The sequence below is a fragment of the Pseudorca crassidens genome, chromosome 7 (assembly GCF_039906515.1).
Source record: "Pseudorca crassidens isolate mPseCra1 chromosome 7, mPseCra1.hap1, whole genome shotgun sequence".
NCBI classification, from domain to species: Eukaryota; Metazoa; Chordata; class Mammalia; order Artiodactyla; family Delphinidae; genus Pseudorca; species Pseudorca crassidens.
In genome coordinates, this window is record NC_090302.1 from 44890051 (window position 1) to 44905144 (window position 15094).

The following is a 15094-nucleotide window of genomic DNA, read 5'->3' on the forward strand; positions in this document are numbered from 1 at the left end:
AAAACAAATACCGTATGCTAACACATATAAATGGAATCTTAAAAAAAAAATGGTTCTGAAGAAGCTGTGGGCAGGACAGGAATAAAGACGCAGACGTAGAGAATGAACTTGAAGACACAGGGAGGGGGAAGGGTAAGCTGGGATGAAGTGAGAGAGTGTCATGAACATATATACACTACCAAATGTAAAATAGCTAGCTAGTGGGAAGCAGCTGCATAGCACAGGGAGGTCAGCTTGGTGCTTTGTGACCACCTAGAGGGGTGGGATAGGGAGGGTGGGAGGGAGATGGAAGAGGGAGGAGATACGGAGATATATGTATATGTAAAGCTGATTCACTTTATTATAAAGCAGAAACTAACACACCATCATAAAGCAATTATATTCCAATAAAGATGTTTAAAAAAAAAAAAAAGACTCTGCACTGCCAATGCAGTGGGCCTGAGTTCATTCCCTGGTCAGGGAACTAGATCTCATGTGCATGCCGCAACTAAGAAGCCCGCATTCCACAACTAAGACCTGGTGCAACCACATAATAAATAAATAAATATTAAAAGAAATTTTTTTCAATAAAAAAATTAAAAAAAAAAAACCTGGCCTTCTGCCTGAACACCTGCAGTCCCTTTTTGTAATAGGAGACACTCACTCTGATATCCAATAAGGGAAATGTTATCCCAATAGAAAAGGAATTCTATTTTCATTTGTAGACATGAATTACGAGGAAAAAAAAATTGTACTCAATTATTATGTTTTGACCTCCATCAGAAAGTTTGTGGAAGTGTTTTCTCTCTTATTGTATAAGTACCTACATAATAATCTTGATTTTGTCTCTTGGCCCGTAAAGCCTCAAAGATTTACTAACTGGCTCATTTCTGAAAGTTTGTCTACCCCGGCCCTAGGGTGAGGAAATAGCATACTTAAAGGGAATTCACTTCCTCTTGCCTCTGGCCAGCAGTGACTGTCTCCTCATTTCAGAAGGAGAGAGAGGCCATCTCTGCCACTTCTCTGCCTTGGGGGTAATGGGTCATCCCTGGGTGACTGAGTCATGCAGGTGACAGGCCACCTGCCTGAGGGGAGCATGAAACTCTGTAGTGTGCCTTGTGGCTCAGCAACTCTTCCATGCCCTTGAAAACAGACCCTCAAGTATGTATGCTTGGCCGTGGGGGCCCCTTTAGTTCACCTGACTTGCTTACAGGCCCTGAGCACTTCCAGCTGTTGGCACGTAGCAGGAGACTGTGGCAGAGAGAAGCCAGTATAGTGTGAAACTTTCCCACAGAATGTGGGTAATCCTAGGGGGGTAACCCAAAGATCACTGACATCTTTCCCCCTCAGCTGGCCCTTGTAAGTTAGGACTCTTATCTCTTTAGACACCTAAGTGATGTGCTTTCGATTTTTTTTTTTTTAATTTTAGGAAGACGTGATTTTCAAAGCTAATTATGAAAACATTTGTCATTGGAATCGGTGGGTGAGTAATTTTGCTACAAACAGCTGATTGAGATACTCAGGATGTCCAAAGGGTGTTTCCATGTGGATGTGGTGGGGGAAGGAGAAGCAGTGAGAAGGATTCCTGAGTCCCAGAAAAGAGAACAGGACACTTGAATTTAAAACAGTGGAGCACTGGCTATGTAAATGCCAACAGGAGATGGGAGAGTTTCCTATAAACAGAAACAGGGGAGTCGGTACACAAAGTTTACCTGCTTTACTGTTTGTTTTCTAAAGCTGACACCAGAGGCAAGGCCTGATCTAATGCTACGTTGGTTCAGGGTGATTTATCGTTCTCCATACGGCTGCTCCTCCAGTGTGACATAGGAGAAAATCTATCATTTCTTGCCAGTTATGCCCAGCTTTGGACATGTGGAATAAGGAATCACCTCACCTCTACCCCTTTTCCCCATACTTTTCATCTTGAGGTAGTCCTTATTTCCCTGGCATGATTATTAATCATTCACCCCTCTCCGTCTCAGAAGTGTCCTAAATTTTATGGTCACCCTACCCATGGTACCAAGAAGTGGGCAATCAAATAAGACAACAGCAACTTAAAAGGACATTATTTGTTTTTTTGTTTTGCTAGTGTATTATGTTCGTCTTTCTTCTGAGTCCTTTCACATTATGTGTAGTCTAGTTAATAAAATATTTAAGACTATTGAAATTAAAGGTTTATAATTTGGGGGAGATCAATGTATTATTGCATTACATAACTACAATTAATCTAATTAATTAATTAATTAGACTAATTAGATTAATTACTTCTAATTAATCAATTAGAAGTAACATTGAATGAATTAAATGCCAGAACTCTGCCTTGACTTGCTCCCATCTAATCAGAACCAAGTTCAGTTTTTCTCTGCGTTGCTTCTCATCCCTCCTTTCCTTTCCACACTCACTGCCACCATCCTAATTCAAGCCCTCATTCCCTAATTCCAATCTCCTCCTCTCAATCTTCCCTGCATACCTGTGCCAGTTTAATCTTCATACAGAATTTTTAAATTTTCTCTCACCTGATGAACAATATTCAGTGGTTCCCAGTTATTTAAAATGCAGTCTAAATTTCCTGATATATGAAGACCATCCAAAAATAATAAAATGTATTAGCTTCGGGGTGGGTAGATAGGCAGGGTACAGGAAAGATTTGATACAGGAGCTTAGTGGTGTCACCAAAGACTCCGTTTCTCTCTGCGTCTTCTCTGTGTCTTCCTCCTTTTGGATTCATCCTAAAGTTGGCTGCATTTTTTGGTCTCAAGGGACTACTAGCAGCTCCTGGGACCTCATGCTTCTCCTTAGCCTGTCACTAGGGGGAAAAAAGTGCTTTGCTTCCCCTAGGTCAAGGGTCTTTGACAGGACCACCTGGGTCACATAGCCACGGTTACTGTGGCAAAAGCGAGGGGATTGCCTTGATTGGTTTAGGCCATTGGGGCCCTTGCTCTGGAGTTGAGAGCAGGATCAATCCCAACCAGACCTTGGAAACAGGGGTGGAACCTGGGGAGGCCACTACCAGGTCCACTACAGAATCCAATCCGACTTCTATTCTGCACGTGTGTGAATAAACTCCCCTCATCTCAATATTCCAGTATAATGCCCTCTGTCTAGAAACCTGTGTCATGCTTTCGTGCCACGTGCATTTGGTTCTATGCATAACTTCCTAAGAAAGCCTCTCTTCATTGTCTCTTCCTCAGCAAGTGTCAGGATTTCATTTTAGTGCTGCTGCTTCTGCAAAGCCCCTGCCACACTCAGCTGCAGTTCCTGCCTTCCTTCCTCCAAACTCACTGTGCTGTATCTCTCCCATGTACTTACCACTTGCTGCCCTATGAACGAAATATTCAGTTGAGACTGCAAGGAATAGTAAAGGTTCTAGAGGATTCAAGTGGCATCCATGAACCTCCTGAAAACTAAATGCATGTGTGAAGATGTTCATTTTTCTGGGGAAAGATTTTATAACTTTCATCAGATTCTTGCAAAGTTCCTTAATGTTAAAAAATGTAAACTCCATGGGTGTTAGAGTTGGACTTTGTATCTCATCTCCATTACTTGCTAGTTGTTACCTTGAGCAAGTTTTATGAGAATACAGCTTTTCAACCCTTAGTTTCCTCAACTGGACAATGGGAAAATTATTATCTACCTTGGGCAAATGGATTGCAGAATGGGTTCTCCACTTGTTGGAGTAATTACAGACAGCCTTTTTAACTTCTTCCTTCCCAAATGCCATGTTCCAAATACAGTGACCTCTCTTCACCTGTCACATAAAAAACAAATGGACTAGGAGTTGTGCATTTATTTGGGTGTTATGAACAAAGGAGCAAGTGGGCCCAAGGAGTCCCCCATTTCCTTCCCTAGACCCTAGGATAGAACATGCTCCTGTCTGGACACTCTGGCCCCAGGCTTGGAGAGCACATGCATGAAGCTGTGAGCCTGCTGGTGCATGGTGGGTATGAGCATGCTGAAGGAGAAGGGTTGAGTCTTAAGGTGTCACCTGACTTGGATGGTGACAGTCTAATTACAGGTCCTAGGCTCAGACTTGTTACATGCTTTTCCCCCTCCCTCATCTTTCTGACCTGGACTGCCTTCTAGCTGGTCCATCTCTATCAAGTCTACAAAAATGGGGTGCTTTTTTCTCATTGGCTCTAGCTAAGTCAGTGAGAAGGGATCTAATTACTGTTGGTTCAATTGCATGATCTTAACTAAAGAGGTAAGTCTAGAAAATGATACATTTTCTAGCCAGGTTGCTCATACTGTAATAAAGTTTTCCCTGTTTACTATGTATTTTAAACCAAAATTCAATAATCGAACTATGGGCATTCAACATGGATTATAGACATTTTCTGTAAAGGGGGAAAAAAATTCTCATAACAGTATTTTCTCAATGCATAGGGTAATACCCACCCACTTTTCCATTTTTAAGGAGATTGCCCATATCCTACCCAATTGTGTGATCTAAGGTTAAACAGAAAAAAAAACAAAAAAACAAAAAAAGTGTGAATCAAGTTTCTTCTGTTAATAATTTGTAGGTGTAAGATATTTGGCTAATAATTGAATTATATCCAATAAACAATTTTGATGAATAAGTATTAGTTCCTTTCCCCTTTCTAGATTATAAACATACTGCAATTCATCTTACCTCGGAATAAGCACAATTCATGTGCAGTCAGAAGTTTTTTGTGCTGTAGGCATTTGGTGGTATGATGAAGTCTTGCTTTCTCTGAGTAGTGGTTTTAAATGCACAAAATAAAATACAGAAATACAAAGGAAACCAGTTATGATAATATAGTTATAAAAATATTTTTAAAAGAAAATTTGTAGCATTATGATACACATGCTTCTTTGTTAACTCACTAAATAACTGTGTCCTGTGGTGAGTCTAAAAGCTGCTGTAAATTTCAAGTAATAGAGTGTCAATGATACTTCCAGATGTCTGCCCCAAGTGCAACATGATATGAAAATACCTGTCTGTGATTTCTGTTGGTGAAAAAGCCACAGGTACTATTAATAATACTGTTGCTTGTGACATATTTTAATTAAAGGAAATGCCAAAATTCTGTTAGAATTTATTGAAAATAAAGATATAATATCTTTCAAGTTCACAAAGATCCTGAATCTGTCCATAGACTCTTTGGAAGTACATAAGCCCCAGGTTTTAAAAAAAAACTCTGAGTGACTGAGTGGAGAAGTGCTTCCCCCCCAGCTATGCATGATTCTGGGTACTGGAAAATTGGATACATACACAGAGGAGTTGGTCAGGGTCGCCATTCTCCTTGATGTCACAGTCCAGCCAGAAGGGACAAGTAACTGACAGGATGTGATAAGCTATAGTGGACCTCCCAACCAGCGCCAAAGTGGAGAGAGATTGGGGAAAAGGAGGCATTCCAAAGGAGGTGAAAAGTCATGATAGGTGGGCTTGTAATAAGCCACTCCTCCATTTTTCTTCACTGTGCATTGAAACAAAATCACAGTGACGACGTGCAGTTTTATATACTTGCACTAAAATGTGCTACTCATATTCTCTGTGTGGCATGTGAACCTTATGAATGTTTCAGCATAGACAAAAATTTCTTTTTCTTCCAATGCAATAGCTGTAATTAAGTCTTAGTATTACGCAGTTCACTTGCCCAATATTAGTTACCTTTCTGCTCCATCCTTTCCAGCTTATTTCTTATCATTTGTTGCATCAGACCTGCTTGAGCCTATGATTTTTGCCAACAAAGTCCTATCTATGAAAGAAATATTTTTTTCTTAGATATTACATATTGTTTTAAATATCCTTTTTCTAAGATCAATTTAAAATGTTTTATGTTCTTGTAATGCATCTTCCTTCTTGGTATTTTCTTACTTTGTTTTCTTTTTTTGTTGTTGTTCAGTGTGACAAATGGTGGGAAGACAACACTGGCTAAGAATTTGCAGAAACGCCTTCCAAACTGCAGTATCATATCTCAGGATAATTTCTTTAAGGTATCTATAAAACTTCTCAGATAATTTATTTAACCAAAAGAAGTCATAGTAGCAAAGTTAATTGAATTACATCCAAAAGCATTTGCTGAGTGATTGTGCTTTTGTAGTGAAGGGAGGCTCAATGCAGTAGTGTTAGTTCTCCACTAGATGGCACACTTATGGGAGCTAATCTTTGATTTTATTTATCCTCACCATCCAAAGCATTTGTTAAAATAAAGGTTTATCAACTCTTCATTCTATGATTGCATTATTTCTGCACTGCACAATTTTTATGGGTACTTTATTATTTTTCCAGCCAGAGTCTGAGATAGAGACAGATGAAAATGGATTTCTTCAGTATGATGGTAAGTAGATGAGCTTACAAAACATTATGCAATAATGTTTGTTTCCTTTTTCAAACCCAAATAACTTTGCTATCTCTGAAGAGAGTCTCAAAATAAGTTTAAATTATGTTGCTGTACTTTAAGCATGCTTTTGTACGGGTTTCTGATTTATGTTCAGCTATTTAAATAAATGAAACCTTTTCCCCACTTTTATAGTTAAAACTGAAAACATTGGAAAATAAATTTTTCTTTTGAAGGTGGGGTAAGGTGGGTCTCTGTTAGTCTACTCCTCTTGCTTGTAGCGAACTTTAGGGCTCTTTATCTTCTGAGCTTACTTTCTCAGTGACCAAGGTACTGAGTCTTTTCACTGCTCAAAAAGAATAGTGAATATTTTTTAGATGGATTCACTTTACCCTCTTGCCCAGTCTAACACTGCTTTGAAGCCAGCGGAGTAAAGTCCATCAGAAAAACATCTATATAGACCTGCAAAGGAATGTCATACTAGTAAACTATATTTAATGGTCTTATCAACATTTATAATTAACAAGATGATCATTGAGTGCTTATGCAAACTAGCAATAGAGAGAGCTCTCTTAAAGAGCCATAAAATTTGTTCTTTATTTTTAACTTTGATAACCTTGGAGGAAAAATGTTGTGTAATCAGTTCTTACAGAAACATGATAGTTTTAAAAGAGGCAAAATCCTTGACTGGCTATCTATTCTTGTGTCTTGAGCTGCAGCTAGGATATTTTTTTCTTCTCTCCTCCTTTTCTAAACGTTATTAAGGAAGATTATTACAAAGTAAGAGTTAAACAAGGAAAAACGGTTTTCAACAATTGACGAAGAATTATTCCTAATCTAAATAAGTTCTTACAAACTGATAAGAAAAACACTAATATCCCAATTGAAAAATGTCCAATGATGTGAATAGTTTTTCACAGAAGCAAAAGGTTATATGATTAATGAATGTACAATAAAAAGTCAACCTCAAAAGTAGTCAAGGGGGGCTTCCCTGGTGGCGCAGTGGTTGAGAGTCCGCCTGCCGATTCAGGGGACACAGGTTCGTGCCCCGGTCCGGGAGGATCCCACGTGCTGCGGAGCAGCTGGGCCCGTGAGCCATGGCCGCTGAGCCTGCGCATCCGGAGCCTGTGCTCCGCGGCGGTAGAGGCCACAACGGTGAGAGGCCTGCGTAACAGCAAAAAAAAAAGTAGTCAAGGAAATTCTCTGGCGGTCCGGTGATTAGGACTTGGTGCTTTCACTGCCAGCGCCCGGGTTCGATCCCTGGTTGGGGAACTAAGATCTTGCATACTGCACAGTGTGGCCAAATTTTTTTTTTAAATTTGAAAAAGAAAACTAGTCAAAGAATTATAACTTATTTTTTCCTCACTTACCTAATAGACAGATTTTTAAAAGATTAATAATTAGTAATGGCATAGGCCAAATAAAACAAAAACCTTTTCTGGAAAGGAGGTTGAGCACATGTCCTAAAGACAGTAAAATATTCATGCCATGTGTTCAGGTGTCCCACTTCCAGGAATCTGTCTTAAGGAGAAACCTGAACTTTTAGGTAAATGTACAAATTTAAGGTAAGTCAAGGTAATGTTGAAATCTTTGTGATAACTACCAAAACAGTAGTTTTAAAGTATATAGCTATCAGTACTTCCCTGGTGGCACAGTGGTTAAGACCCCACACTTCCAACACAGGGGGCCCGGGTTCGTTCCCTGCTCAGGGAAATAGATCCCACATGCATGCCTCAACTAAGAGTTTGCACACCACAACTAAGGAGCTCACCTGCCGCAACTAAGGAGCCTGCCGCAAATAAATGAAATAAATATTTTTTAAAATAATAACAATAGTAATAAAATAGATAGCTATCACATTTATAAGTAGGTAGAATTATTAAAATATACCTGATAAATGCAAAAGAAGTAAAAAACAGAACTAAAATATCAAAGGATGGTGGAAAAATAGAAGATGATAGTAAAATGATAGCTTAAATCAAACATATCAGTAGCTATATTAAGTTAAATTAACTAAAATGAAATACTCAAAAGTTGTCAGACTGGATTTTTTTAAAAAGTCAACTATAAGCTCCTTATAAGAGATATATTTAAACATTAGGATATAGAAAAGTAAATAGTAAAAGGCTAGAAAAAGATATACCATGCAAATACCTACTGAAAGAAAATTAGTATAACTGTACTAATATCAGACAAAGTAAAATTTAAGGCAAAGAGTATTACTAGAGATAAAGAGAGCTCAATGAATCAATTCAACTGGAATATAAAAAATCTAAAATTTGTATGCACTTAATAATAATGACCTCAAAATACATTAAGCAAAAACTGACAAAACTAAGAGGACAAATAGACAAATCTATAAGTATTGTGGGAGACTTTAATACAATTTTCTCAGTAACTTATGGAACAAAGTCACAAAAATTATGAGTCTAACAGATTTGAACAACACAACAAACTTGACCAAACTGACATATATAGAACATGTACCCAACAACAGCAGAATACACATTTTTTTCTGCAAGAATGCATGGAACATTAACCAAAATGGAAGGCATACACAAGGACATGGAACAAGTCCTAATACATTTCAAGGTATTGAAGTAATATAGAGATATATTCTAATCACAGAGAACTGAATTAGAAATCAATAGCAAAAGAGTAAATAGTAAATTCCCAAGCGTTTGAAAATTAATCAGTACCTTTTGTCTGATTCTTAAAAACTTTTTCTTATGCAAAATTTTAAACATATACAAAGAAAGGCGGAAAAGTATAATGAACTCTCATGAATTCACCATCCTGTTTTTAAAATGATGAACTCTTGGCCAATTATATTTCATCCATACCCTCACCCTCCTGCTCCTTCTATATTATTTTGAATCAAATTCCAGACATCATCACATTTGATCTGAAGCAAAACACTTCTGTATATCCCATGGGTCACAGAATAAATCACAATGAAAATTAGAAAATATTTTTAACTGAATGATAGTGGAAATACATTAAAACTGATGGTACGTCTGGTTCCAGCCAAGATGGCTTGGCCCCATTCCTTGCTATTCCTCCCTCTTATAACTAAAAACCATGGATGGAATACAACAAAAAGGAAAAACTCTGAAAGATGAAGAGAGAAGACTGACTGGGGGATTTGGATCTTGAGGAATGACATAGCTGTGAGTTTCCTGTTCGATTTTTGTTTTTTGTCTGTCTCTCATATATCTGGAAGGAGGTGACTGGTGATGGAGAAGTGTACAACATGGAACCATCAATAGGTACAACCCAAAATTCCCAAGAAACCTGTTCCCTATAGTCAAAGGACTAGAAAAAGGGTGGCCTAACAGAATAGAAAATTAATTTGTTAATATCCACCTTACTGTAGGCAAACAAAAGGAAAAACCAACTTCCCCTCATGGTGTTAGCAGGGCCTAGTGGAGGGCTAGACTTTTAGACCCATCAGCACCAGCAAGGTATGGTGAGTTGGCTTTCCACATCATCATAGGGATCATATCAGTGGTGCCAAACGGAGCTGAACTTCCACACCTACCTGGCAGCAAAGAGACCGAATAAGGCAGTGTGAGGTGGTGCTAGTTGGCACTCCACTTTCCTTAACCAGGCAGTGTCAACTACTGTCAGCAGGACCCACTTGAGAGCTGAACTTCTATCCTCACTGAGCTGTAATGAAGCCACACCCGCATGCTTTCCTCTCTTCCCCCCACAGTCACCCCCCACCTCAGTATTGGTGAGGCCCAGCAGGCAGCTGAACATCCACCCCACCTGGACTTGCACACTACACCTAAACAGGGACACTGCCTGCAAAAAAAAAGATTAACTAGGATCCAGAGCCTCATAGCAAAATTTCCAGGATGAGACTAAAAATCATTTGTCATATTAAGAACCAGGCAACTTTCAACTTGAATGAGAAAAGACAATTAGACACTAACACTGTGAGGACACAGATGCTGGAATTCTGACAAGGACTTTAAAGCAGTATTCATAAAAAGGCTTCAGTGAGCATTTGTGACCATTCTTTTTTTTTTTTTTTTTCTGGTACGCGGGCCTCTCACTGTTGTGGCCTCTCCCATTGCGGAGCACAGGCTCTGGACGCACAGGCTCAGTGGCCATGGTTCACGGGCCCAGCCGCTCCGCGGCATGTGGGATCTTCCCAGACCAGGTCACGAACCCGTGTCCCATGCATCGGCAGGTGGACTCTCAACCACTGCACCACCAGGGAAGCCCTGTGACCATTCTTGAATCAAGTGAAAAATTAGAAAGCCTTAACAAAGAGAGAGAAGATGTGAAAAAGAACCAAATAGAAATTTTAGAACTGAAAACTGATACAATAATTGAAATTTTAAAACTCACTGGATGGGTGTAACAGCAGTATAAATATGACAGAGGAAAGAATCAGTGAACTTCAAGACAGAACAATAGAAATTATTCAATCTGAACAAGCAAGAGAAAGTAGACTGAAAAGAAATGAACAGAGGGACTTCCCTGGTGGTGCAGTGGTTAAGAATCCACCTGCCAGTGCAGGTTACAAGGGTTCAATCCTTGGTTCGGGAAGGTCCCACATACCGTGGAGCAGCTAAGTCCGTGTACTACAACTACTGAGCCTGCTCTCTAGAGCCTGCGAGCCACAACTGTTGAGCCCACACGTCACAACTACTGAAGCCCACATGCCCTAGAACCCTCACACTGCAACTACTGAGCCCATGTGCCACAACTACTGAAGCTCACGTACTCTAGGGCCTGCATGCTGCAACTACTGAAGCCCATGCACCTAGAGCCTGTGCTCTGCAACAAGAGAAGCTACCACAATAAGAATCCTGTGTACCACAATGAATAGTAGCCCCCACTTGCCACAACCAGAGAAAGCCCACATGCAGCAATGAAGACACAAAGCAGGCAAAAAAAAAAAAAAAAATGAACAGAAATGTGGGACAATAATGAAAGATCTAACATTTATATCATTGGAAGCTCAGAAGGAGAGGAGGAGTGGTACTGAAAAAGTATTCAGATAAGTAATGATGTAAAACATCTCAAATTTGGCATAAGACATAAACCTACAGATTGAAGAATCTGAGTGATCCTCAAAAAAATTAAATAAGACCGATCAATAAAAAAATAGAGAAGGCACAAATTACATATATCAAAACCAAAAAGGTTAATATCACTACAAATCCTGCAAACATTAAAAAGATGAGGATATTATGAAGAATTTTATGCAAATAAATTTGAAAACTTAAATGAAATTGACAGTCTTACCAAATGCAAATTAATCAAAACAAACACCAGAAAAAAAGAGAAAATCTTAATAGCTCTATATCTTTTAAATGAATTAGTTCATAATTTTAAAACCTTCCACTAAAAAACCTTTAAGAACAGATGGCTCAGTTCAGTCATTCTGGAGTGGGGCTGAGAATTTGCATTTCTAATAAGTTCTCAGATGATGCTGATGCTGCTAGTGTAGATAACATGCTTTGAGAATCACTGTTATAGGGTACTTTTCTAGCATTAACAACTGTAAACTCTAAAAGTATGCACATTTTAGAATTTGAATGTGACATACTTGTATCCTTTGTAAATTCTTTTAATGATTTTCCTCCTCTTATTTATCTGTAAGAGCTCTTTATATATTAAAGATATCCATTCTTTGCCAAATACATTGCAGGTATTTTCACCAGTGTGTCATATCTTTCAAACTAATTTATAAATATTTTGTTATCCAAAAATGTTAGACTTTTATATAGTCAAGGGGGAATAGAAGTTATAAATAAAGCAATGAGTTTATAATTGTCAAAGCTGGTAATGGGGACATGGGAGTTCATTGTACTCTACGCTCTACTTTTGTATATGTTTAAAATTTTCCAGGAGTTTCCTGGTGGTGCAGTGGTTAAGAATCTGCCTGCCAATGCAGGGGACGCAGGTTTGAGCCCTGGTCCGGGAAGATCCCACATGCTGCGGAGCAACTAAGTCTGTGCGCCACAACTACTGAGCCTGCGCTCTAGAGCCCAAGAGCCACAACTACTGAAGCCTGCATGCCTAGAGCCCGTGCTCCGCAACAACAGAAGCCACTGTGATGAGACGCCCACGCACCACAACAGAGTAGTCCCTGCTCGCAGCAGCTAGTGAAAGCCCACGTGCAGCAACAAAGACCCAATGCAGCCAAAAATAAATAAACAGATAAATAAAATTTTCCAGAATGAAAATATATCAAGCATACCACTTTATCAATATTAGAGTTTATATTTTTTGTCTAAAGCATTTGTTAATTTGGTGTTTTTTTAGTCTTAGCTGCGGCGCACAGGCTCTTAGTTGCGGTGCACAGGCTCTGCATTGTGGTGCGTGGGCTTCTCTCTAGTTGTGGCATGTGGGCTCCTCTCTAGTTAGAGCACGTGGACTCAGTAGTTGCGGCACGTTAGCTGTCTGGTTGTGGCGCGCAGTCTCTAGAGCGCTCAGACTCAGTTGCCCCGCAGCATGTGGGATCTTAGTTCCCAGACCAGGGATCAAACCCGTGTCCCCTGCATTGGAAGGCAGATTCTTAACCACTGGACCACCAGGAAAGTCCCTAATTAGGTGTTTTGAAGGGTAAATAAAAGTGTTATTTTATATATTTATAGACCACTGGCTGTACTCATCATAAAAAGCCACAGCGTAAAATTTTGTTGTATTGATTTCATATTTTTGTGTTTGTTTGAAGTGCTTGAAGCACTTAACATGGAGGAAATGATGTCCGCCATTTCCCACTGGATGGAAAGTGCAGCACACCCTCTGGCATCAAGAGACAGGGGAAACACTGAGGAAATTCCCATCTTAATTATCGAAGGTTTCCTTCTCTATAATTACAAGTAAGCATTCCCCACTCTAATATTGACTCTGAATGAATGGGAAAAAAAAACTTTGTGCACTAAATATGCTGTTAATTTAGGCCCCTTGACACTATATGGAATAGAAGCTATTTTCTGACCATTCCGTATGAAGAATGTAAGAGGAGGAGGAGGTAAGTTTTGAAATTGCCTTTGTGGATTGTAATTCAAAAGACAAACTTTAGGAAAAACAAGGAAACAGCATTATTGAGCAATGTGTATGTCATTTTTCAAGCAAGAGAAGCCTCAATTCTTCATACAAAGAGCAAGACCTTTTTCCATAAATGGTCACCCACATGGAGTAATGCAAATTACTTTTCTAAGAAAAGGCTCTTGTACAAGCTCTTTGGCTTATCTTTCCTAAATCCTCATATGAAGCAATCCCATGTTGATTATGGTTTTAAATTAGGGGGCCTGTATTCTGCTACAGCCACAGAGAACACCGATTAGTTTAAAGCTTACGACAACATCTCAGTATCTCTATCATTATTTACATTAACATTTGTCTCTCAATTCTTTTATAAATCACTAGAGGGGGGAAATAATTATGAATGGTAGTGAATTAGAGTTCATTTTTTAGATCAGGGGACTAAATCCATTGGGTGTTGTCTTTGAAACTGGCATTGAGTCTAAAAAGTGTAGTCGTAATCCTGTTTAGACAGTCTCTGAGTGATTTCCCCGTTGTCCTGACCATTATTTTACTTTATCAATTGTGTTTATGTCAACGTAAAGTTTCCTACGTATTTTGATAGTACAAGGATCTACGAGCCTCCAGACACCCCAGGGTACTTTGAGGGCCACGTGTGGCCCATGTATCTAAAGCACAGGAAAGAAATGGAGAACATCTCATGGGAAATCGGTAAGTGCCTTTTCTTCCCTCCGCGGAAGCCTTTTTACTTGTCATTGCCTCAAAGTACACAAAAGAAAGGACTTTAGAAGGCATTTTTCTCATATATTAGATTATAAAAGGACACTTTAAGCTAGAACGCTCTGGGCTCCCCCTTTTCCACACTGGCTCTCCTGCCTTCTGTTTCTCTATGGCTCTTGTGAAAGTTTGTCAACTTCTAGATGGTCATTCATTCAGCAAATATTGATTGAATGCCTTCCATGTACAAGGCACTACCCTGGTGATATCAAGGGAAATAAGGCAGACTCAGTCTCTACTCTTATGAACCAGCATTCTATCAGGAAAATGGATGTTAAATGGATGACGCACAAGATTATCCTTTTTAGCTGTGCTCAGTACTGGGACACTGAGCTTCAGGGGGACCGCCCAAGTCTCAGCAATCCGGGAAGGCTTCCTTGAGGAAGCCATATTTAAACCAGATGATAGATATAACTGGACAAAGGGAGGTAACTTGGGGAGATAGAAGGTCACCCCAGATGGTGGGTATGGTACATGAAAAGACCAAGGGGCACCAGAAGGAAGATTGTGGTAGAGAAAGCCAAGGCAAGAGGTGATGTTGCTGATACAGGAAGGGTCCAAACCCTGCAAGGCCATAGATCAGTTAAGGACTTAGGTCATTATCCTAAGGAAAGTGGGAAGCCCTGTACAGAGAGGCTTTATACAAGGATATGGTAGATATAAAATTTTTGTTTTAGTAAGATCCCTCTGGCTATGTGAAGGGTAGATGTAGAGGGTGCGATATTGGACATATGTACTCAGAAGAACTGCGTGATAGGATAGACATGGAGGGTCCAGGCCACTGAGGTGGCAAGGACAACAGCTCAGGAATTGGCAGGCATTATTTCAGAAAACAGGAAAAAGTGAAGGAGTCGCAGATTTGTAAGGAGGAATGCGAGTCTGTTTCGCACATAATGAAGTTGAGATGCCTGAGGGACTTAAAGCAGTGATTTAGAAATAAATATCTGGATCTATGGACCTGGGCCAAGAACAGATCCTTGGGATATAGAGTACCACATGGAGAAGATGCAGGAGGCTGGAGAGAG

The 15094-nt window shown here is 39.5% G+C and overlaps 1 protein-coding gene across 5 annotated transcripts in view; it reads left to right on the forward strand.

Annotated features, from left to right (window-relative positions):
- The window catches only part of NMRK1 (nicotinamide riboside kinase 1), a 32747-nt gene that overhangs the window by 11593 nt on the left and 6060 nt on the right, over positions 1 to 15094 (forward strand). For 3 of the 5 annotated variants that reach the window (XM_067744143.1, XM_067744145.1, XM_067744146.1), the window contains exons 2-7: positions 1409 to 1462; positions 5847 to 5937; positions 6233 to 6281; positions 12979 to 13126; positions 13207 to 13278; positions 13897 to 14003. In XM_067744143.1, the coding sequence (XP_067600244.1) occupies positions 1434 to 1462; positions 5847 to 5937; positions 6233 to 6281; positions 12979 to 13126; positions 13207 to 13278; positions 13897 to 14003 (496 nt within the window). In that variant the 5' untranslated portion in view covers positions 1409 to 1433. Of the gene's footprint in view, positions 1 to 1406; positions 1463 to 5846; positions 5938 to 6232; positions 6282 to 12978; positions 13127 to 13206; positions 13279 to 13896; positions 14004 to 15094 lie in introns of all 5 variants that reach the window. The other 2 variants (XM_067744144.1, XM_067744147.1) reach the window with 2 other exon arrangements.